The sequence below is a fragment of the Ascaphus truei genome, chromosome 3 (genome assembly GCF_040206685.1).
Source record: "Ascaphus truei isolate aAscTru1 chromosome 3, aAscTru1.hap1, whole genome shotgun sequence".
NCBI lineage: Eukaryota > Metazoa > Chordata > Amphibia > Anura > Ascaphidae > Ascaphus > Ascaphus truei.
The window spans coordinates 58,560,215-58,583,700 of record NC_134485.1 but is presented as its reverse complement, the minus strand read 5'-3'; the positions used below and the strand labels follow the sequence as shown (position 1 = coordinate 58,583,700).

General features: G+C 41.5%; 2 protein-coding genes and 1 long non-coding RNA gene across 5 annotated transcripts in view; 2 read left to right on the top strand and 1 right to left on the bottom strand.

Moving 5' to 3' along the window:
- Positions 1-361: 361 nt before the first annotated feature.
- LOC142490914 (uncharacterized) lies at positions 362-1,832 on the top strand. The gene is made up of 3 exons (XR_012800148.1): positions 362-434; positions 1,171-1,209; positions 1,574-1,832. It is a non-coding gene; the product is annotated as an uncharacterized LOC142490914 (long non-coding RNA).
- Positions 1,833-3,196: 1,364 nt separating this feature from the next.
- Positions 3,197-17,709, top strand: LOC142490639 (zona pellucida sperm-binding protein 4-like). The gene is made up of 13 exons (XM_075593058.1): positions 3,197-3,405; positions 5,387-5,514; positions 6,431-6,552; positions 8,195-8,294; positions 9,363-9,518; positions 9,660-9,847; positions 10,337-10,434; positions 11,852-11,979; positions 13,281-13,470; positions 13,566-13,713; positions 15,864-15,939; positions 16,323-16,430; positions 17,558-17,709. The coding sequence occupies exons 1-13, from the start codon at positions 3,197-3,199 to the stop codon at positions 17,707-17,709; spliced, it is 1,803 nt and encodes a 600-aa protein (XP_075449173.1).
- A 1,836-nt stretch (positions 17,710-19,545) lies between these two features.
- LOC142491457 (syntaxin-19-like) overlaps positions 19,546-23,486 on the bottom strand; it is a 30,200-nt gene continuing 26,259 nt past the window's right edge. For all 3 annotated transcript variants that reach the window (XM_075594071.1, XM_075594072.1, XM_075594070.1), the window contains one exon: positions 19,546-22,000. In XM_075594071.1, the coding sequence (XP_075450186.1) occupies positions 21,061-21,936 (876 nt within the window). In that variant the 5' untranslated portion in view covers positions 21,937-22,000 and the 3' untranslated portion in view covers positions 19,546-21,060. The remainder of the gene's footprint in view (positions 22,001-23,486) is intronic.

Here is a 23,486-nt window from a genome sequence, read left to right as displayed (position 1 = left end):
ACTACAAAAAGTAGAAATGTATAAAAAATGGGAGCTCCATCATATATATGAATACATATACTCTCATTACATGTTATACATAGGTTTTCAAGAGGGGTTGATGATATAATCAATATACAAATTCACATGATTGAATAAGTGGGAAATACATGACCTTTTTGATAATAATGTTCACAGTGCAAATATTAAAGTCATTAAATTGATGAGACTTATAAGACCTTATATTCTACAGCACTTCTTCAATATATATATATACAGAGTCTTTATATAGATGTTGAAAAAACTTTTCATATTCTTTGTATATCTGGGGGAACTATGCTGGAGTGACAACAGTGACATAAACATTTTCTATTTGAATAACAGATGTTCATTGCGTGCTGTGGGAGATGAAAAAAAGGAAAGAGACAACAGAGAATGGAGAAAGCAAAAAACCGGTTAGTTTTATCCATTAATTATTAATCTCAATGAACTACAAAAATGGTTCCAGCTCTATTTCCATGTTCAGGCCCCTGGGGGAGAGGGTCCGCAACCTGTGAATCCAAAAAGTCTCCCTCTTAACGAGTTCCAGATTGCGATCTCCCCCCCGCCAGTGGCCCGCAACATGTTCTATAGGCATATATGTCAGACCCGTGGTGTCCCCCTGGTGCTTTTCCATGAAGTGTTTGGAAAGACTGTGTGTTAGGAGAGATCTTTTAATGCTGCTCAGATGTTCTATGATTCTAGTTCGTATTTGTCTCTCAGTCTTCCCCACATACTGCAGTTTGCATGGGCACTCCAGGAGGTACACCACATGGTCTGACCTACAGGTCAAACTAGATTGTATAGTAAATCTCTCTCCTGTATTGTTTGATGTAAATTCCAGTTTGTCATTGGATTTAAATTGACATGCTCTACATGTCTTACATGCATGAAAGCCTTTACTAGATTGTAACCAGTTTTGAGGTTTAGATTTTTGTTTAAGGACACTCGGGGCTAGTGTATTTTTTAGGTTTCGCGCCTTCCTGAAAACAATATTGGGGTGCTCTGGTAGTTCTTTTCCCAAAACTGGGTCATTCTTTAATATGGCCCAGTGTTTGTGTATGATTTTCCTAATTTCCTTAGCTTCCCCATTATATGTTGTGAGAAATGCGAAATCCAGCTTATTTGTTCTTATTTTGTCTTTCCCCTTAGATTTCAGAAGGTCTCCCCTCTCCAGTTGGTCTATTTTTAGTAAGGCCTCATCTAGCTTATCCTCTTTATATTTCTTTTCTATAAATCTCTCCTTTAGTTTTGTTGATTGTTGTAGAAATGTTTCTCTCTCACTGCAGTTCCTTTTGATTCTAGTGAACTGACTGGATGGAACCCCGTCCATCCACCTTGGAAGATGGCAGCTAGTCCGCAAGATGTAGTTGTTTTTATCTGTTTCCTTAAAAAATGTTTTTGTCTTAATTAGATCATTTTCTATATAGATTTCTAGGGCTAAATAGTTCACTTTTTTGTCACTGTACTCACTCGTAAATTTAAGATTCAGCTCTTCGTTCTCCATGCCTATTAGGAATTCTTTCAACTTACTTTCTCCGTTCCTCCAAATTAGGTACACATCGTCGATGAAACGACGCCAGAGGACCAGGCCCTCCCCAAGCTCTCCATTCGGCCAGATGTTATCCTCCTCCCAAGACGCCATGAATAGGTTGGCGTAGCTCGGGGCGAACCTGGTCCCCATCGCCGTTCCTCGTTTCTGCAGATAATAACTGCCTTCGTACCAGAAGAAGTTGTGCTGTAAAATAAACATAATTCCATCAATAATGAAATTTGCCTGTGTTTCTGCAAGGTCTGTGTCTTTCATTAAAAATCTTTTTATGGCCCTGCATCCTTTGGTGTGGTCAATTGATGTATATAACGATACAACATCGCATGTAGCCATTATGAATTGTCTTTCCCATTTCACTTTACTTAGTGTATTTAGTAAATCTGTGGTGTCTTTTAAATATGCTTTTTGTTGCGTGACATATTTCTGGAGGAATATGTCTATGTACAGTGACAAATTCGCTGTTAGTGAGTCAATCCCCGAGACTATTGGTCTACCTCTACATACAACTCCTGCCACGAGTTTTGCAGCGTTTCAGCGTCTCACAGTGTCTCAGTTCCTTCCGTGTATGGTAAACAGTAGGAAGAGAAGGCGGATCGGCTGAATAGAGTATCAGGGAGCTCAGGACCGCCTCTCACACATCCGTCTGCGATGACGTCTCTACGCGTTTCGTCACGTTGCGTGACTTCTTCAGAAATGATTGGTTAGTGCAGGGTAGCCAGTTAAATAGTAAAGAGTCCACGTAAACAAGGCAACAATGGCTGGAATCAGCAAAACGCTTATTCAACACACAGTTAAACTGGCTACTAGTGATTTCATATAATGTATATTGCTACATTGAGTGCCACCTTCGGTGGTTCCATGTGGCATCCTCATGCCCCTGGGGTTTGTTGCTCTTCCTTTCCGGTGTATATACATGCTCATAGCTCATTTAGTTTGCAATTCCAAGTAGTTCATTCCATTTTATATTAGCACATTTACCCTATACCCCAGTTTATCTGACCCTGGTGCTGTTAATTTTGTGCTAACTAAGTTCCCTTGCGAGAAGTTATCTCCGGGTATGTCCATGGACTTGAGAGACTGGGACTTTGCGGGGAAGGATGGGTGGTCATCTGGATCTGAAGGTGAAATACCTTATGCTAGCCGCATTCCTGTGAAAAAGTCTCCCAGTTCGTTTGTCATTTAGGGACTCATCCCTATCCCAGAAATCTGCTACTTTGATGTGTCCTCCGAAATGGACACCACATCCAGTAGTCCACATGAGTGCAGGGAACCCCTTAAGTGGTGGGACCCCATGTTTGAAGGTTATGCCCCTAGTCTTCATAGAACGAGACTGCTATTGGTAAATGGTGCTATTGTGGATCACTGGTGGGAGGAAGGTCAACTGTCCCAGGAAGAGATAGCAGAATCCATCCGCAAGAGGATGGGTGAAATAAATTTGGGAGTAAGAACCCCCAAGGGTCCCTCTATATTCTACCAAGAGTTTGAGTTAAGTCAACCTCAGTTCTGGGTATTACCTGGTCAGGGACATGCCATAAAATCCAAAGATTAAGTAGAGCTGACCGAGCTATCTGTAATAGGTACCGTTAATCCCACGGGTATACCTTCCCATATGTACCTGAACCCATAATGGACGAAATAGATCAACATAGACATGAGTGGTTGAGGTTAGCCGTCATTGAAAATATTAAGACCAAAGCTAGTGATGACAGGCTTAGTAAAGATGACAAGATTCGTTCTGTAATGGAGGAATGGCTCATAAGCACATGTATCTTTAAAGACCAAGTAGAGGTTAGACAGTGCCCTGGTCCTCCTAAGGTATATTATATCTGGACTAAGTTAGTCGATGGGAAGGTAGTCAAGAAGCCGGACCCAAAACATTATAAGTGAGGGTTTTCTTGTATCTTCTCGTTGGAAGAATAGTTATATAATTATCATCGCTGTCATCAGTAGATGATAACGTTTGGTAATCTGTGTACGGTATTAGGTTATTTGTACATCTGCTATAACCTGAATTTGTTTGCAGACATCAGGTGGATGGATGGTAACCACATTGGATCCAATCGAGGACGTTGGATGTTTCACCTAGGGAAGACTATAGCGGTGGCTGGTCCAGCTATCTCTCTACCTTCCCTGTAATGTAAGTTCTAGTAAGACACAGAAAATTACAGGCTGTCCCTATGGGGTTTTACCCCTCCTCATGCTGACTTCCTGAGTGACAGGAGTGGTGGTGCAGATACTGGGCCCTCCATCTTTGAGCTACAGGAGGGAAGTGCCTAAATTATAGTTTGAAGTTCAGCCCCTTATGGGTGAGTCCTTCAGAAGCAGTTTGGGTTCCAGGCTATCCCTTCATGGGGTAGGAGCTCTGAGCTCTCCTCCCAGCTGGGAGTAAGACGTGCTCAGTCCCTCATGGGCTGAGGCTCTGATCTAACCCATAGAGGCCTCACCATTACCTGCAGGCCAGTACCATCCAGAAGCCAGGAATTACCTTATCAACTGGAGCATACGCTGTACCAACACCAGCAGTGACTGCTATAACAAAGATCATCCTCATTTATACCTCTGGCTCTGCGGCAGTCTGTGTGGAGGGAGGTATTAAAAGTAAGGAATGTCACAGCGGGGACCGCCTTCAGCCTCGCTGAAGCCCCCTATGTCTGAAGGCGCTGACGCAAGAAGGAAAGAACCAGAGGCATCCCCAAAAGTCTGCCTGTCTCCCCCCACAACATCGCGGGTACCTCAGCTCTCCTGTGCCTCACAGGTAATCAGCACTACACCTAGCAATAGCCATGACAAGATCTTCCAGAGGGTTGACACATGTGCTATATATATATATATATATATATATATATATATATATATATATATATATATATATATATATACATATATATATATACATATATAGGTAACAGAGCAGATGGCACACAAATACAGATGAAGACAGGTGCTTAGTCCCATATGAATAAATATAATCAAAGGCTCCTTACCAGGCAGACCAGGGAATCCAGGGAATTCAAAGTAGGCACAGCAAGGAAGAGACAGCACACTTGTTTGCAAAAAGAATTGTATTAGTGAAGCAGGCACAAAACACCAACGTTTCGGTCCTAAAAACAGGACCTTTATCAAGGGAGTGCTTGATAAAGGTCCTGTTTTTAGGACCGAAACGTTGGTGATTTGTGCCTGCTTCACTAATACAATTCTTTTTGCAAACAAGTGTGCTGTTTCTTCCTTGCTGTGTCTACTTTGGATTCCTTGGATTCTCTGGTCTGCCTGGTAAGGAGTCTTTGATTATATATATATATATATATATATATATATATATATATATATATATAAAATATATAATAATATATATATATAATATATAATATATTATATATCGGGCACTTTCTTCTTTATATATATATATATATATATATATATATATATATATATATATATATATATACTGTATATATATATATATAAAATGCATATAATGACTTCAAGCAAGAAGTGAATTATAGGAATTATAGAGCAATCAACAACCCTGCAATATAAAGGGGAGAGGAATGCCAAAGGTTTAATGAGCCAATCAAACTAAGGTGTGTGAACGGCAGGTGATATCAGTTGACTAATATGTGGATGCTGCATCACTACTACAGCCAATAGTGCACTGTGTTATTGGCTTGATATGTACTCTGTGCTCAGTGTATAAAAGCCTCTGGGTGTGTGTTAGTTTATGTGTTGTTGCATCTATAGTATGATGGCAGGAATGGGGTTGATTGGGTCTTCAGTTGGATGTGTGCTCCTTTTGGGATTTTGTTGCTCTTTATCTAGTACCCAACATAGCTCATGGGGTGTCAGTCCTTTTAGTAATCCTGGCTTGTATTGTGGATCACAGAGTCTGCAGTTCATTGTCCCAACAAGTCTACAAAAGCCTCTTTCTGTTAAGTTGAATGCTCTAGGTGAGTGCTCTTGCTCAGACTGCCTTATCACTTTTGTGGATGGATATGTTTAAAATGAAGTGACTGAAATATGCAGTAACACTGTATATTTGGAATACCAAAATAATTCCTCCATAATTAAATACAGTATATGTCCCTTTGCAACTTCAGGTGAAATTGTAAAAAAAAATTATTCTTCAGTCACCTACAGTGGATGCTACAGTACTGTCATGTTTGGTTATTTTACTTGACCATTGGTGGACACACTGTAGATGACTAGTAACTTGTATTCAACGACTGCTTTATTTTTAGATACTTGAGTATTTACACCTCTCAATCACACATTGATGCATAGTTTAATTTTAATTTCTTCCCATATGCAACACACAGCATTTACTGAATTGTCTGATTTTTGTCTTGTTTGTTTCACTACTCGGTGCCCAGGATGTGCTCTTTTAAGGGTAACCCTATTTCTGATGTCCTGATTGACAGCATTTCTTGCTGGGTTAAGGTTCCATACCACTGGGTATAACATGTTGTGCATTTCACGTTCTCAGCATCTTGATAAAGATTAGTGAACACCAAAATGTTCTCCTGAAAATAAATGTATTTTCGTCACTTGGTGGAAAGGGGTTTTTTTTTTTTATTTTATTTTTTTTTTAATCTGAAATTGTAATCCAGCCCATGCACTGTACAGTGTGTATCTATATATCACAATGCTTTAGTTTCTGTTCTCTATCAATTTACTGTGGCTACTGCTTTTTGGTTTGCCATTTGATTTGCACAACTGTAGGGAAAAAACATCTAATTGAATTAGTGCCTTGATTTCTCTTGTATTAATAGGACAATCAAACTAAGGTGTGTGTGTACTGCAGGTGATATCAGTTGACTAATATGTGGATGCTGTGTCAAAATGAACTTTATTTTCCCACTACAGACAAAAGAGGAAACGCCCAGCTCCTGTCCAATAGCAGCATTTGTGGTACTAGGCTCAGTGTGAAGGATGATGGTTCTGTGGTTGTCACTGCTGCATATGATGGATGCCATGTTCATGAGAAGGTTTGTTACTTGGGATGTCGGCTGACCACTGTTACGATGATGCTGGTTTAGGGGTTAAAACAAGATGTAAAGACTTTACCTTTGGGGTTATATTACTATGGCAAAGTAGTTTATATGCCCAATAAATTGAATGCATGTCTCATGATCTGCTGAATTTGTCTATCTACATTCTTGTAACATTCTGCCAATGTTACTACTCGTGTAGTACTTTAACATTGGGGAGCACTGGTCACTGGTATTGCATGTACTCCTCTCAAAAGCTGAGCCGGCATTGTCTTTGAAGGAATGACTCCTGTGTTGGTTTTATCTTTCGTAACAGGAATCAGCAGTGATAATTTAGGATGAGTCCCCGGTGGCTGCACGTGCGATGGCGTCCGTGCTGCACACAAAGTACAGGCCCCTATGGGGTAGGGGTGTGTGCGATGGCGCGACCGCTGGAAGGGAAGATGAGAATTGTCTTCCCGTGGCGACGCGGTCACATGGTTGACTGGCAACCAATAATAGTGTAGAGTGACCAATGGGAGTGAAGTATTGGCCGTCATGGCTGCGCCCACCCGCCCGCACGTCCCAATGCTACCCATACACTGCAGATCGCGGCTTTTACTTGTGCACGCGGCCACCGGGGTCTCGGCATTAAGCTTGTTATATAGTAGGTGTGGGGGCGCGCCCGGCATTGGTCATGCACGTAGCATGCGCGTTTAGTTTATGTTGTAAGTGGTGGCGTGCACAGCTAGGGGGCATAGCTTTAGACATCACAGCGATAGCCGCGCTGTGATTGGCTTGGCAGCATCATGTGATGCGGCAGCAGCGCGAAAATATGTGCTATGATTTGCAGCGCCACCGCTCACTACCGTGCACGCGCGGCTGAAGTATAGAACGCAAGGCCGGGACACAGCCAATTCTAATTGACGCGCGCTCACTATATTACACGCCTTAGACCATTTCTCAAAGCTACACATGGGCACACACCAATCCCTGACCACCTCTATTGGATGACCTATGTTGCTTCCGTTTGCACAATACCTCATTCTTAGCCGGCAGGGAACAAAACTGGCTAGGGATCAAACCCATTACTTTATCAGTGGTGCAGAGTAGCTCCTTGGCGCTCCATCCAGTAGGTGCATCTATGTTTATTGCTGCTCGGATGATTTGAAGGCTCCCTTGTTTTGCAGCAGCTAAAAGTACAGATGCCTGCTTGACATTGGCTACTTTGAGCCTTTGACATTAACCCCATAATCCGTGCACAAGTCTCAGACCTTTAGATCTTGGGGGAACACTTAACAACTTCTTGGTGTCTATCTAGATGTCAAATATAGTAACTTTCGGGACCCCAAAAAGTTGAAAACATATATGCTTCCAGGGAGACCTGCAGCACAGTGCAAAGTAAATTGGTTAAAACAGGATTATTCAACTTTATTAATGATCAATTAGGCTTCATTTTGAGATGTACTAAATTCAGCCCTTTACAATGCAATAACTCTTTACACGTGCACATTTTTGTTGGAATAAATAGGTGAATTATACAAGAACAAGCCTGTACAAATTAACTGTATTGCACAAGAGAATAAACCGAGTTGAGGGAAGAAATGAAAAGCTGTTGGTGCTTATATGCCCAAGTATTCTTCCCCCTTTATTTTTGTAGAACTATGACCATATAATGACTCTCTTAATTGAAAGAGAATATACTGCTGGGAAGTGGACTATTCCGCAAAGTGAAGAGCTGAGATGCCCTATGTTGGAAGGTAAGCTTTTGAATTCCCTAGTCTGTGGGTTTTTTTTTTTTTTGGGGTGCTAACATTGGTACTAGAGGAATGTTATCATTTGGTTTCAGATCTTAAAATTGCAATCTCTGTACTCTTTTTATAATGCCCCTATCTTGAAACGTCTGGGTACACAAGCCTGCCGGTTCGGTATGTATGGCACATTCACATGTCTTAGACTAAGTCCCTGCTTGCGCTGAGTGCGTTCATTCTTGGAGAGCACTCCAAGCATGAATGCCGAGTGTCCTGTTGTACGTGGGGGGGGGGGGGGGGGGCAGGGAGTTGAGTGCGCGGTTAAGTAGATATTTTTTTTTGTTTTTGTTTACTTGAGCGTGTGCACACCGCGTGAGCGGGGACTTAAATATTTCTATATGTAAGTCTCCTCTGCAAGCGCTACCCGATCAGCGCTAGCGGGGACTTGGCCTTAGACAGGTCTGCAACCCTGCCTTTCGACCATTATCACCCAGCATACAGTGCTCCCATTGCAGCAAGGGATTCTGGGAAATGACCTGCAAATGAGCACACAATGTCACCTGGAATATCCATTCACATGGAACCCATATAAGCAAATGCAATGCTGTTCACACAGCTTTTTAAGCACAACATGGGATTAGATGCAAAGTTAGTAAAACCAATCACAGACATGTTTCAACCTTAATTGGTCTCATCAGTGTGGGGTTGGTTGTTCTAGCTTTGCAATTTTCTAGGTTGAATGGATATTCCAGGCAAAAGGTGACACATTGTGTGCTTATTTGTATGTAATTTCCCAGAATCCCTTGTTGCAGTGGGAGCACTGTATGCGAGGTGATAATGGTTGAAAGGCAGGGCTGCAGACCTGTCTAAGACATGTGAATGTGCTCACAAGTGATATTCTTTATTGGCTATATGTGAATGGAGTTTTTTTTGTTGCCTTTTTTTTTTACCCACTATGTTGTTGTTGTTATTGTTATCCTGGGGAAGAAAATAACCCATATTGTCAATCTAAACCCTACCAATGTAACTGGCTTTTGTGACCATTTTACTACAGTTAATGAGATCCTAATGTTTCAGCTCTTGATGCTCCAAGCTCTGATCATTGCTCAGATGTCAAAAAAGAAGAGAGAATGTCTTGTGCCAGTTCTCCTGCCTCCCAGGATATCTGTCAAAGACGAGGATGCTGCTTTGACCCAAGTGACCGAAGCACCCCCTGCTATTATGGAGACAAAGGTGACATTAGCATTTATTTCTGACAACCTAATATTGATGTAAAGGGGACGCTGTTTAAAAGTATATAGTGACTCTACTACACCATCCACTTTCATACTAACTTGAGTATTTGAACCTAAATTGTCCTGACTTTCTACTTAGTGACTGTGCAGTGTAGCAAGGATGGACAGATCTCCATTGCAGTCTCAAAGGACCTCACATTGCCACCACTCATCGTAGACTCTGTTCGGTTAATTAAAGGAGAAGGGGTCGCATGTAGTCCTGTACAGAAGAACAATGCTTTTGTCCTTTTCCAGTTTCCTCTTTCAACTTGTGGTACAACATTCAGGGTAAGTTAGGAGGGATTACAACTAGCAAAACAGGGAATTTTGGGTCTTACATTGTGGTGGCAGTGGGGTTAATGGAGGAGTGGCTCAGTGAGTAAAGACACTGACTGGCACTGAGTTTGAAGCAGGGGAACCTGGTTCAATTCCCAGGGTCGCTCATTGTGACCTTGGGCAAGTCACTTTATTTCCCTGCGCCTCATGCACCAAAAAACAGATTGTAAGCTCCACAAGGCCGGGACCCGTGCCTGCAAAATGTCTCTGTAAAGCGCTACGTAAAACTAGCAGCGCTATACAAGAACTTATTATTATTATTATTATTATTATTATACATTTCTTTTAGGTATAACTATATACATTCTGTAGGACTATCTGTCTTAATGAGCAACGTGAGGTACAGTAATCTGAGGACTAGCGTATTGATTGTCTTGGTCACACGAGTAGAAGTCTTACATGTGTTCTGCCATGTACATGTTGCATTTTCTACACCTCCAGGACAGTGGGAATTATGCCTTGTATGAGAATAATGTGCTTGCAGACACTGATGTGAGAACCTGGAGAGCTGCGTCTATCACCAGAGACAGCACTTTAAGGTGAGTATAAATGACCGTTGTCTGCATTCCATCACACTTTATCTTTGTGCGATGCCAAGGTAACTATAAGCAAGGGTGTTTTGATGTGCTAAATCCCAGTAAACTCCTGGATTTAAATATATATTTTTTTAAATGAGAAATTAAAACTTTTCAAACATTTTTCTTGACTTTGCAGGTTTAGGTCAAACGTTTAATATCTATTTAAAAAGAGAACTAGATGCGCCTTGGTGTGTGTAGATGTGACAACTCATTTTGAAGTTCAATACAAATGGTTAAATTAAATGTTTGAATCGTACTTCCAAATATGAAACTTGCAAACATGCCCATCCTTCTCTTTACCTGTAGCCAGCTACACTATGGGGTGTTTATTTATTTTTTTGCAAAACTTGCACAGTAGACACTTTTTCTTGCTGGAAGAAAATCCAAACTGCGCAATGGAACCTTCTTGCAGCTGGGAGATTCTGCATTTTCCTTATGTTCAAGCAGAGGCTTTACAGTAGACCAACATTGCCCTGTACAAAGCAACCAATCTTAATCTTGTTAATATAACAGATTATGTCTCGGCATGGCTTTTATAACCCCCTTCATGGCATACAGCTATGCATGCTGTCCCCTGACTGGCTCCTCTCGCGTGTGCTGCTGGTAATGAGCCAATGACAGATCAGGGGCCTCTGGGAGTTGTAGCCTGAAATGGGGACACATGACATTACAGCCAATTGGTGCAAGGTTCAAAGGTCGGTGGACCCAGGAAATGTAGAGGAGCAGGAGGAGACCAAAGTTAGGCCTTGTATATAGTAGGCACCGGCACGATTGGTGTTTTGTGTGCTGTCAGGCCTTAGACCCTGAGAGCAGACCCTGTCTCAGAGCTGCTGCAACCTGATAACCAGGCCCTGAGGACAACTAAGGGGAGGTGGGTGACTAGGTAATAGACAGGCTCCTCGAGTGGAGGTGAATGTGGATCAGCAGCCTACCAGACTAAGGGGTTGAGTAAACAGAGGAGCCTCATTACAGAAAAGGGTACGACAGTCTTTGAAGATACATTCCTGCTACAGTATTACTGTTAAGTGTTCCAATGTTGTGCCGGCACCTACACATGGGCCCCTTATAACACTGGGTCACGGTGACTTTGAGAAACATTGGCACACAGCGCCTTTCAAGTATTGACTGTATGTATATGATTCTCCAACAGAGGATCACAATTATGTTTGTCTGGTTATAGGGGTTTAATATAAATACGTTTTTGTTATTCATAGCGCAATATCATGTCCTATTTTATGACCTTCAACTGCGTGCTCTGTTAGTCAGGGCACTGGCCACAATGGGGAATAGAACTTGGGCCCCCACCTTGGCATATAGAAGTCAGTCTAAGTGAAATAAAGAGGGGTTACATTCTGTATTTGTTTTTTTTAATCTGTAGGCTGTATGTCCGCTGCAGTTTTGCCTCCACAGACATTGTCCCACTGAATGTTAGTGTCTTCACCCTGCCACCCCCTCTCCCAGTGACCAGTTTTGGGCCTCTCACCTTGGACATGAGGATTGCCAAAGGTAAACAACGTCTTGTTCCCCTTTTTTTTTTTTTTTTTTTTTTTTTTTTAATCGCAAGACAAATTCAGTCTTGCTCCTGCTTAGCAGGGCTTGCTTAATGTTTAAATCTAAATAACCATTCCTAAGTAATTGTATAACAAAGGAGACTTTGAATATTGGAAGTTGCACTGATACTAAACACAGATCTCATTTAAATACCTTCTTTGCTTCCAAAGGAGGCCATGCTGCTATTGCCACGTGTTGGCATACCACTAATGTAGATCACAATGCACATTAGGCTTCCATTCTGTGTTGGCATAAAGTTTCGTAAAACATACTGGACACCTAACAAGCTCCTATTGAACCCCCAAAATAACCACAACATATATATATAAGCATATGAGTGTCACAGAGGAGTGCTACTGAGCATGGCAATATATATTTAAAACCAGAGACAGAACATAAAACACAGACAAAGCTCAGTTTTAGCACATCCAGTGAAACTCATACACGGTACAGTGCCTAAACATATATGTATAAATATCTATTAAGTAAAATGGTCTTTTAGTTTGACATTTTTGGCCAAAATTGTTGTAAGCCCCTGAGCCAACGGCACGGCAGACCACATTTCAGGGGTCCCTAACGCTAATATAAATTCATGTTGTGGTTATTTTGGGGGTTCAATAGGAGCTTGTTGGGTGTCCAGTATGTTTTTTACAATTCTTGTTCAGCTAGTCTTGGCTGTTTGGAGGGTGGCAACCTCCTACCTAATTGAAGCTCACCCTCTCCAACATTTAAATGGTTAGGGGCTCACTCCATAGCATCTTCCACTCAGGGGAACTTGCTTGCTTGCAGTTTGGCTGTGACAACTCTAATACAGAGTGCTTTTCCTGGTAATGTACAGGTTAATAAAAGCTTCAATCAGACTTAGAACTTTGCAACTAATATTGACAGATTTATTATAAATCATTCTTCCTGTTATTACACAGGTTATTAAGAATTTATATTAGCTTTAGGGACCCCTGAAATGTGGTCTGTCGTGCAGTTGGCTCAGAGGCTTACAACAATTTTGGCCAAAAATGTCAAACTAAAAGACCATTTTACTTAATAGATATTTATACATATATGTTTAGGCACTGTACCGTGTATGAGTTTCACTGGATGTGCTAAAACTGAGCTTTGTCTGTGTTTTATGTTCTGTCTCTGGTTTTAAATAGGCATAAAGTTTCAACTTGGATTCGTTTTATAGGCTCCTAAAGATATGGTGCACTTTCCAGAATTTAACAAATTAAGTGGCTTTTTTTTTTCTTTTTCTTCTGAAGACGACCAGTATCTGAATTACTATGTAGATGGAGATTACCCTGTAATAAAGCTGCTTCGAGATCCTGTGCCTATTGAAGTTAGAATATTGCAAAGAACCGATCCAAACTTAGTCCTGGTTCTTCATCAGTGTTGGGCCTCAACAACTGAAGACCCAATGCATCAACCTCAGTGGCCTGTTTTGGTTGATGGGTGCGTAGAATGACAATATTGCGGTAGTGGATGGTATAACTGCATGTCCTAGAATAATATCACTTATATTTTTATTATTTTTTTTCCCCTCACAGGTGCCCATTTACTGGTGACAACTACAAAACTCAGCAGCTAACTGAAGCAACTTACGCTGGGTTGAACTTTCCATCTCACTACAAACGTTTTATTGTAAACACCTTCACGTTTGTTGATGCATCCCTGCAAGTGGCTTTTGGTGGACTGGTAAGTGCTGGGGGCAACTTCTAGCCAATTACATTCATGAACAAGGCCTGCTTTGAAAAAATTCAATCATTGAAAAGGTAGTCTTGCCAAGGAAAGTTATCAGGCGGTAGTATTTCTGCTATTTGTCAGTGGTGAGAAGAGCCTAGGAGATACTTAATGTACAGTATGTCGCAGAAAATTGGTCTACAGTCTCTTCTTTAAACTAGAGTGGTTATCTACTGGCTCAGTAAGTTTCTTTTTCTTGAAGAAAAAGTTGGTATCATTTCATGTAGCACCTTCTCTTCGGGTACAAAATAACAGTTCATAAATCTCTCCTAAACATCAACCTCATCCAATGTATTAAAGCGGCAATCCCATCTGCTTGTTTGACTTTGTTTACATTTGTTTCAATTCTGTGCTGGCTCTCACAAACTAGAAACATGGCTGCAAAGGTCACTGATAAAGCTCACAAACCCTAAACATGGGGTCTCCAGATGTTGAGCGACCACTGACCCCGTGGTTCAAGCAAGAGTTTAAAAAAACTGGGATTGCTGCAGTAACCTTTTAAGCTACAATGCATTGGAGATGTAAAAGGATTAAGTGACCTGTATATAGCACATGGTTTTTTTTTTCTTTACACTGAAGAGAAGTAATTACATGGGAAGATTAAGTACAGACTTAAAATAGTTTTAAATGTTTAGTTTCACCCCCCCCCCCCCTAAAGTATGAAGATGTTATGCATTTTCCAAGCTAGGAAATGGCTACTAACATTCCTGTATCAAGAAATCTGGTGTTCCACAGTAACTTCCAATACCAGAGAAATTAAAAACATTGCACAAGTAGTTTTAGAACATACTATTACAGATGCAGCCACGAGTATTAGAACTCTTGCTTTGGAAATTCTGGGGCAGTCTCACAGTAAATTATGCAACATTTCTGTGAGATTCTTAATGGCCCATTGGATTAACACAGCAGGGGTCCCATTCAGTTTGACTGGGACTGGAGGGACCCCCCGCTGTGTTAATCTGATGGTCATTAAGAATCTCACAGAAATGTTGAGGCATTTACTGTGCGACTGCCCCGGAATTTCCCAGGTAAGTGTTCTAATACTGGTGGCTGCATCTGTACAGCATGGGTATCACTGTTGCTGGGGAATTGCTTCTTGCAACACTAAGGCCTGGGACCCGCTGCGCTCGTTGGCGCGGGCGGCAATGTAGCGAGTTCCCCACCAGCAGGGGAATCCTCGCGAGTCGGTCCCGGTCCCCACTGGCTGCACAGCTGATCACACGCTGTGGCGCGTCAGCCGCTAGGAGACACCACAGAATGGTGTTTCCTAGCTTCGACGCGTCACGTGGTGTGGCTGTGAGCCAATGGGGAGGGGAGGCTGCGGGAGGAGGAGAGGCTTCGGGCAGCGGGGAGGAGTGTGGAGTGAAAGCAGGTGAGTGCCTGTCTGTATATCTGAGTGCCTGTGTGTGTGTGTATGTGTGTGTGTGTGTGTGTGTGTGTGTGTGTGTGTGCCTGTCTCTGTCTGTGTGTGTGTGTGTATGAGTGCGTGTGTGTGTGTGCCTGTCTCTGTCTCTGTCTCTGTGTGTGTGTGTGTGCCTGTCTCTGTCTCTGTCTCTGTGTGTGTGTCTGCGTGTGTGTGCCTGCGTGTGTGTGCCTGCGTGTGTGTGGTTTTTTTACTTACCTGCAGCCCGTGGCAGCCCCTGGAGGGAGAGGGGGGAAGAGTAGCGGGTCCCTCCGCTCAAGCCATGCCCCCCCTCCCTGTCAATCCTCCGAGTCAATCCTCCCACCTCCCGCTCCGGCCCCTCACGTCATGGCCGCGCCCCCCCCGACCCGTTTGGCCACGCCCCCCCCGCTCCGAGAAAAGCATCCTGTAGACCGCAGATCGCGGTACAGCGAGTTGCACGCGCCGCCGGCAAGCAAGCCAGCCGTGCGGACGCGTGCAACGGGACCTTAGCCTAAGGCTGCGCTTATAGTGCTGGCGACAGCGACGGTGACGTCACGCTACGGTTGCTGGAAAAATCAAATGGACTTTACTTCCAGCGATTGCGATCAAGCCGTCACACCGCTTCTACTATAAGCGCACGAGATGGTGGCAATACATTTGTTTTGCCGCAACATCACCGGCACTATAAGTGCAGCCTAACTGTAAATTCTACTCTGTACAGGTTTATTTCCACTGCAGTGCCTCCGCATGCTTTCCAAGTACACTGGACTCGTGTGTAACTTTGTGCCAACAAAGAAGTAAGACTATTTTATGGGTTTTATGAATGATCAGGGATTCAATTTTGAGTGAATGAGGACAGTGAACATACTCTATAGAAATGTATGCAATATCATTAAAATAAGGCTGCGGGGAGCATGCTCCATCAATGGAAAATCACACCACTAGCTGTAGAGGAAACGTAGGTACAAAAGCAGGCTGCATTATATAAAATGAATGTGCTGGTGAGGAGCCCTGGAAGGTTCAATGGGAAACTACAGTATCAGAGGGCAGTACAGCACCAGTGTTCAATTTCTGCCTGCACCTAAATATATTATACTAGGAGTATCCCATTCTAGATGAAGCGATCTACTGTAGTTTGCATTCCATGTGACAACACGGATTACTTCAACTCCATTTTCAGAAAGGAGATCGGCTAGCAATGCAACTAACTATCTGAGAGAGCTGGTCTCTTCCCATGGGCCGGTGTACATTCAAAGTGAATTGGATTCAAATGCAATCTCTGCCAAAGGTACGTATAGCAACTTCTTCTAGGACAGACTTTCTATGGCTATCATGGTGTAACTCTAAGTGCCATACAAGGCCACGGCCGGGCTCGGAGCGTGCTCGAGCGCAGTGACATCAGACACTGGGCGGTTCCTGGCCAGCTAGATGCGTGCGTGAGGGGCGCGTGCCTGTGATGTCACGTGAGTGGTTTGCCCTCATTGGTTGAACCTCACATGACACCAGGGCAGTCACGACAAAAGTATTGGTTTCTCCAAGCATCGCACCGCTGCACTTGCACGAGCGCTCACAGATTGGACACAACAATTTACTTTAATTGTTGTGATCGCGCGCTCGCCTGGACGAGGCCTTAGGATGGCATAAAAAAATCAAATGTAACTTAATGCTCAAGATCTATTGAGCTACTTGAGCCATATCACATTTTTAACTTCTCTTCTTCTCCCACCCTCTGCACTTAACTTCTCTCCCTCCAGTGCCAAAATACTGTCTGGATTTGATGTCTGTTTTGTCTTATCAACTCATGGATTCCCTAGTCAACTATTACAACCCTTTTAGTCTTAATGGACACAAACTTGCCTACTTTTTTTTTCTGTAGGTACAGTAGCTACTTGTATCTATTTATATCCTGTACAGATTAAAACCATGTATACATACGGATTTTAAGAAGCCAATCTGCAAGCAGATTGCTGGCTCCACAGGTCGTATTGTTACAATTCATCAGTGGGTTGTATCCAATGGCGGTCTTGGATTAATCTGTGCAGATTGACACTAACAATCCGTTGGTGGATTTTGAGTGGGAAATGGATTTGGACTGGTTCCACCCATCTCTAGTGATCACCACTTTTTATTATGTGAATAAATACAGAAATGATGGCTACAATATTTGTGTATAATGGCACAGTATCACATGCATTTTTATAAGAGATAAAGCTCCAGTATTCTGCATTGAAAGGAAATGTAAATGTTCATGTTGCTAAAGGGGATGTTCTGTAACTATAGCTGTATTAAGTATTGCAATTCTCTCTCCACAAACTTTCTTTAGGGCCCTGCCTTAACAATAACTTTTGTATTTATTTATTTTTGCCCTGCATGTCTTTAGACTGGTTACTAGAGCTGTTCTTTCTCTCTCCACAGGCTCTCCAGTCACCAGCAGCCTACTAGATCAGGAGTGGTTCAGAATAGCAGTCGTGGCCAGTGTTCTTGCTGTTATGCTAGTGACATTGGGACTGTGGCGTCTTCTCAAAAAGAACTGCAAGGTTCAAACACTGAAAAGCTTAATAAAGTGAGCTACTCAAACATTAAACTTGCCTTTATTTTGCTAAACAATGTCTGGTGCTTCTCTGCAATTGTTTGTTTGAAATATTGTATGAAGCAAAAAAGTGACCTTATCCTGAAAGGTCCAACTAAAAATGTAAGGCCCTCTGCTACTTGTCCTGGGGTGTAAATGGAATGTTTGGGTCTCGACTTTCCTGGGCATAACTTTCCAGCCTCTGACCATCACGAGAATGTCATGCCCCAAAATTGAGTGCAGGATGGCTTCCTCTGCCTTCTCATCTGGGAAGGGGGTGGGAGTTGCCTTGTGCCCAGCCAGTCTCTTGACATTCCTGTGTGGATGGGAACTGAGCAGCTATATAAAGTGATGTGAGCAGTCATGTAATTCTTCCTTCTCTCCCTCGCTCCCCAAATCTCTGAAAATAAATGTAAACAAATTCTGACTGTACAGTGCTACACACTAATAGAATGTGTGTCTGCTCTAAAGGATGTACACTGAACAGGGTACACTTTCCAAAGATTACAGGAAAAACAAGATATATTTCTGGGCCAGATTTAAAAAAAAAATTTCTTGGGGAGGGAAAAAAGGGAAACTGCCCAAAATATTGTATTGAGACTGTAGAATAAAGATATACTACATGATTAGAGCCTGACACTATAGTAAAAGAATAATCTAGCAAAGGATTTTGATCAAGTTTCTGTTTTTATAACCAGTAAAATATTATGAAATCACATCCATTGATATGGACCATTTTTAGGGAGTTGAACGGGTTTGCAAGCTCTGTATTCAGAATGGCAAAATGATGTATAATATCATACCTCTAATCATAAGTTCCTTACATTGAAATAAGTGCTTCTGGAAAAACAGAATTATATTCTAAAATTTCTTGGGAATAAAAGGGCAATTAACCAGAAATTACAGTTTAGTGTAACACTCTACCCGCTTCTAAAGAAGGTCACATCAGATTGCTTATATACAGATGTACTGTAGCAAGACTTGGTTTCCTGCGTTCATGGGAACAGTAACTCTCCGGCATTTTGTGGACGCGGTGACTGCAGTAATGATAGGCAACCGTGTTTCTTTACTCTAAATGCAATGTAACCCATCCATTAATCCTGTTAATTTAATATGATTGCAGTGTTAAGCCACTACGTATTCCCATAACTTCAGGTGACTAAAGTTAAATTGTGACAATCACAGAGTGCAAGTGTGGTGATAATAAATGCAGATACAGGCGTGGGGATAAGGAATAGATCTGATGATAGATCTGGTATTATATACACTTACACGGCCCTGTGTAAGTCTGTACCAAACATGGTTTTTGTCTTTTCCGAATGCATCCCCTGGGTGGTGTACGTATCAGAGTACTCAAAGTACAGTGCTGATAATGCAGGCGTAGTGATCGTAATACGTAACGGTATTCAATATATAGAAGTGTAAATAATATATGTATATTGACTCTCACGGCTGTGAGTCACTGCCTCAAATATGTATTGTAAAATAAATACAATTAAAAAAAGACTGCCAGTCACTCAATAGGGAGCTGCGGCATTATCTCCTAATGACATCGCTGCTTTCTATTGGTCACTGTAGCGATGTTTACCTTGGCTGCCATATTGTGTCCACAGGACGTGCATTCTTGTCTCAGGGATGCAGTGGTAGATATCTCGGTACCTGGAGGTCGCTGGACTTTGCAGTACCATGAATCGGCTCTGAGGGAAAGTGTCACGTTTCAGCGACGAGGCAGCTGAATGCATCGCCTTTCTGACTGTGGAGTTTAGAGCAACTTGCTGTTTTTACCACATTTGTCTGCATTGTTTACCAAAAAATTATTGTAGACAAACATTGTCAGTGTCATTATTTTTATTTTGAAAAAACAAAAGTATTTGCAATGGATAAACAAGGAGGCATGTACAGATTATTTTAATCATCTATGGTCCAAGTAACCAACAGATTACATCAATCTACTAACTTTGCAATAAATATTTAAGTTAAAATTCATAATGATCATTTGTTAAAACTATATTTCTGATCATTGGCACAAAGTATAATCCTTTTAAGGCTCAAAGTAAACCATTGGGCTTATGCGTATGTGCTAAAAAAAAACTTAATTACATGACCTGGTTATAAATGAATTACTCATTGTCATTATCAACATTTTAATGAGCTTCCCCCTTTCTCTTCACTTAGCACTGGATGAACATCATGGTTCCCTTCAAAATGCCTCATTTTTGAGGGCCTGCAGTCGAACTAGTCCTACTGTGAAAAGCTAAGTAATGTAACTCGGTTTATTAAAGGAGCAAGTTACATATTTACTTAGTCTCTGGTGCATAACATGCTTACTGTTTGCATCCGGAGCTTAATCTGAGGCCTAATACTGTCAGTGATTCAAAAACAAGAAGCGGAAATTGGGAAATATACCTGATAAATGGAGGGCTAGCAGCGAGCACAAAAAGTATTTTGTGTGGCACAAAAACGTGGAAGCCGGAGCTACCAATTCATACCGTGTGGCTTCCTTCGTTACTTGGACACTGCACAGCCCTGCAAACTAGCAAGTAGTGTGGCTCTTGGTTAAAAGGTTAGAGCTGGAGACGTTGAAGTAATGTATTTGTTATTGTTTCTGATGTATCTGGCACACTGTGTTATTATTATCTCTATTTTTAGGCTTTCATTACATATAATAAAGTATTATAGAAGAGATACATAAATGTTTTTTTTTTAAATGCCATGCCAGTGCGGAAAGTAATTTACAAAGACACAGAGTGTACGTGGTAAACAATCGTGAGTCAAGCAAACATTGCATGAAAAATAAAAATACATTCCTTCTCATGAATAAAGATAGGATGTATCAGTTTCCTCCAGCGTAGCAGGAAGACGTGGCACGATAACATTCCATTTCTAAAACGCACATCTGCACTTTCTATAACTCTGTAGGCACGTTGCACTGTGCGATTACACCCTAATACGGCAGTTCATTTTTACCATAAAACATGGTTTCTAAAAACAAAGTCAGAGGTGAAATGCATTTTATTAAACCAAGTGAAAGGGTTATTTCCTGCCCATTACTCTTAATGAAGAGATGGCACTTGTGACTATGCATAAATGGGCCCATATTTTAGCAATTCCCCCTAGTACTGTTCTTTGGTGACTCCCTTGAAAGGAGTCAGTGTGTTTCTTTAATTTGGTCCTTATTGTTTAATGACTTCTATTCATGTCAGAGTATTATGTAATGAGTATAGAATAATAGAAACCGCACATTGAATGGGAAATTACCAATACCACATAGGTTTTAGGGGGGAAAAAACATGTTCTGTAACTTTAAGTGACTGTTAAACTGTAATATATTTTTCTTTTAACAACTTTATTACAAGCAAGGAAAACAACAGCACCATAGCAACTTGCATGGGTTTTTCCTTTTATACTTAACTGCCAGTTTAAACTCATCCTTTGATTTCTGGACATAGTCTTCAGTATTATTTGTGACCATTTCAATATTATCGATCATCTCCCCCTGTTCTTCCACTAAAAGGGATATCTGGATAAAGAGTTCTCTTAAGTCTTTCATCTGATTTTCTAAGGTGATCAGCTCCTTGTGCCTCTGCTCGATCTCGCACAACTGCACTTTAGTGATCTTCACTTCTGTGAGCAAGTTCTCATTGAAAACATCCCATTTACCTTGTTCGAGCATTTTGTTCACTTCCTCCTCAGATACTTCTTTGCCGGCTACCTCTAGCTGTCTAATGATGAATGTTTTACACTTTGATTGCTTAGCTGCAATTGTATCATTGTATTGGAACATTGTGTTCTGAAAGTTTTTGAAGATGGCTGCATGATGGGACTTGAGTATCCTGGTGAGACAAGATGATGGCCCATTATCCGCTTCTGCTTTTTTAACTTGATTTAATAAAGCATCCAAGCGCTTATTAATACTCTCAGCTTGGATTTTGATATCCTTGGTAATGTTGCATTCCTTCTTTAGGACGCTGAATCTTCTCATGGACGATACAAGGATCTTTTGCTGCTGCCCAAACTTTGTCACATTGTCTGACAGATCAGTAATATCATTTTGAAGTCTCTGTATTTCATGTAGGTAACTTTCAACGATCGGCTCTTTTTCAAAAATAACAGCTTGCTGCTTTAGCTTGGCAGGTTCCTTCTGGTCTTCCAGAGAGGATTCGATGTCCTTGGACAACTCCAGTTCTTTTGCCTTCTGCTTAAGCTCCTGAAGCCGATCTTTCATTTTGGCACTGTATGATCCAGCAAACAAATATAGCCTCTTGCGTAGAAACGTAGTCACCAATATCCTAAAAATGTACATTAAAAAGAAAAAACACAGTTAACACTCTTCTTTTGTGAATAAAATTCACAAATGGCCAAATTACATGTTTTACTGATATTCGTCAAAATTATTGGGTAAACGCTTTAGAATTGAGTAATCCAGTCCATGACGTCAATAACTTTTGTAACTTGGTTTCTACAAAACAATATCTTACAAAAGTTACTCTGTATCTGTGCCATCTTTCTATCTCTCCACTCTCACTTTTTAATAACCTCACTATGATAGGGGAAATCATTAGACTGGGGCACTATCGCACTGAAACTCCCAGTGACTTGTCGGCACGATCACAGTTTAATGTATAGACCCCAAAAAAAAAACTGCAAAATGTGACTGTTGTAATGCCTTAGAAGTGTAAAAAAGACAGTGTTAAACATTGCCGTAAGACTGGATTCTTACCCCAGTCTTGTAGTTTTGTCTAATTGTTTACCTCTGTGTAGCACCTTTTATGTAGCTTTAGACCGGTCAACCCCCTCAGCTACATTGCTGCAGTGTATATGCATTCAATGCATTTTGGACAAAAATCTTATGAGCCAGACAGATTTTTTTAGGAGCCAGAGTTTTGGGCTGTCACAACACCTCACCCACCCCTCTAGCTCTGTGTGTCGGAGTGTTTGTTTCAGTATGTATCTGTGGCACACTAAGAGACACACTGACATGACACCCAACGCACACACAACACACTGACAAATGCCCATAATATATGAATATATATAACAATGAACAATCGAGCACAATGAAATGAACCTCAAAAATCTAAAAGGATAACACAACCCTAATCCTAAATATTTGTCTATAGATGGTGTAGAAAAATATTAGCCAATATAATATACATGTATAGATCACTGTATCAAATGTAGGTAGTTGGTGTAGTAATCCGTCACTCATAATCTTAAAAGTTGCAGTTATGTAGCAAATCAGAGTAGATATAGTTTGTCTAAGAGGAGATCATGATTTATTCTCTGCGGCTTTTTAGTTTTTTTTTAATGTTATTGAATAGTTGCAAGGATATAATATCCAAATGAGGAATCTGTGGACCGTACATGGATTTAGCCTTGTATGTGGTGTCGTGTGAGACCACCCATGTATACACTCCCACCTGCTGACATGCTCTGCACCCAGACACTGGAGAGCGCTCCAAGCATGAGCGCCAGGTGTCCTGCTTGTGCGCGGGGGAGAGGGGGCATTGTGGGTAGTTGAGCGCGTGGGTAAGTATAGGTTTTTGTTTACCTAAGTGCCAATCGCGTGTGTGCCCGCGCACGAGCGCCACACGCACCGCGAGAGCGGGGACTTACATGTATCTATATATGTAAGTTCCCGCCGCCCGCTCAGTGCTAGCGGGGACTTAGCCTTACTTATAATGCTGCTTGTGCCTCTTGTGGTCTCCTAACTTAAAGGAGCAATCCATGCAATATCCTTCATGTGTTTTTTTTAATCAGTTCTGTAGTATTAGG

Excerpts from the sequence above, each read along its gene's own strand:
- LOC142490639 (XM_075593058.1), top strand. The coding sequence starts at position 3,197 with ATGGACGAAATAGATCAACATAGACATGAGTGGTTGAGGTTAGCCGTC. Across the intron at positions 3,406-5,386 it reads GTATATTATATCTGGACTAA|TACCCAACATAGCTCATGGG; the intron begins GTTAGTCGATGG and ends CTCTTTATCTAG. Across the intron at positions 11,980-13,280 it reads GGACATGAGGATTGCCAAAG|ACGACCAGTATCTGAATTAC; the intron begins GTAAACAACGTC and ends TTTCTTCTGAAG.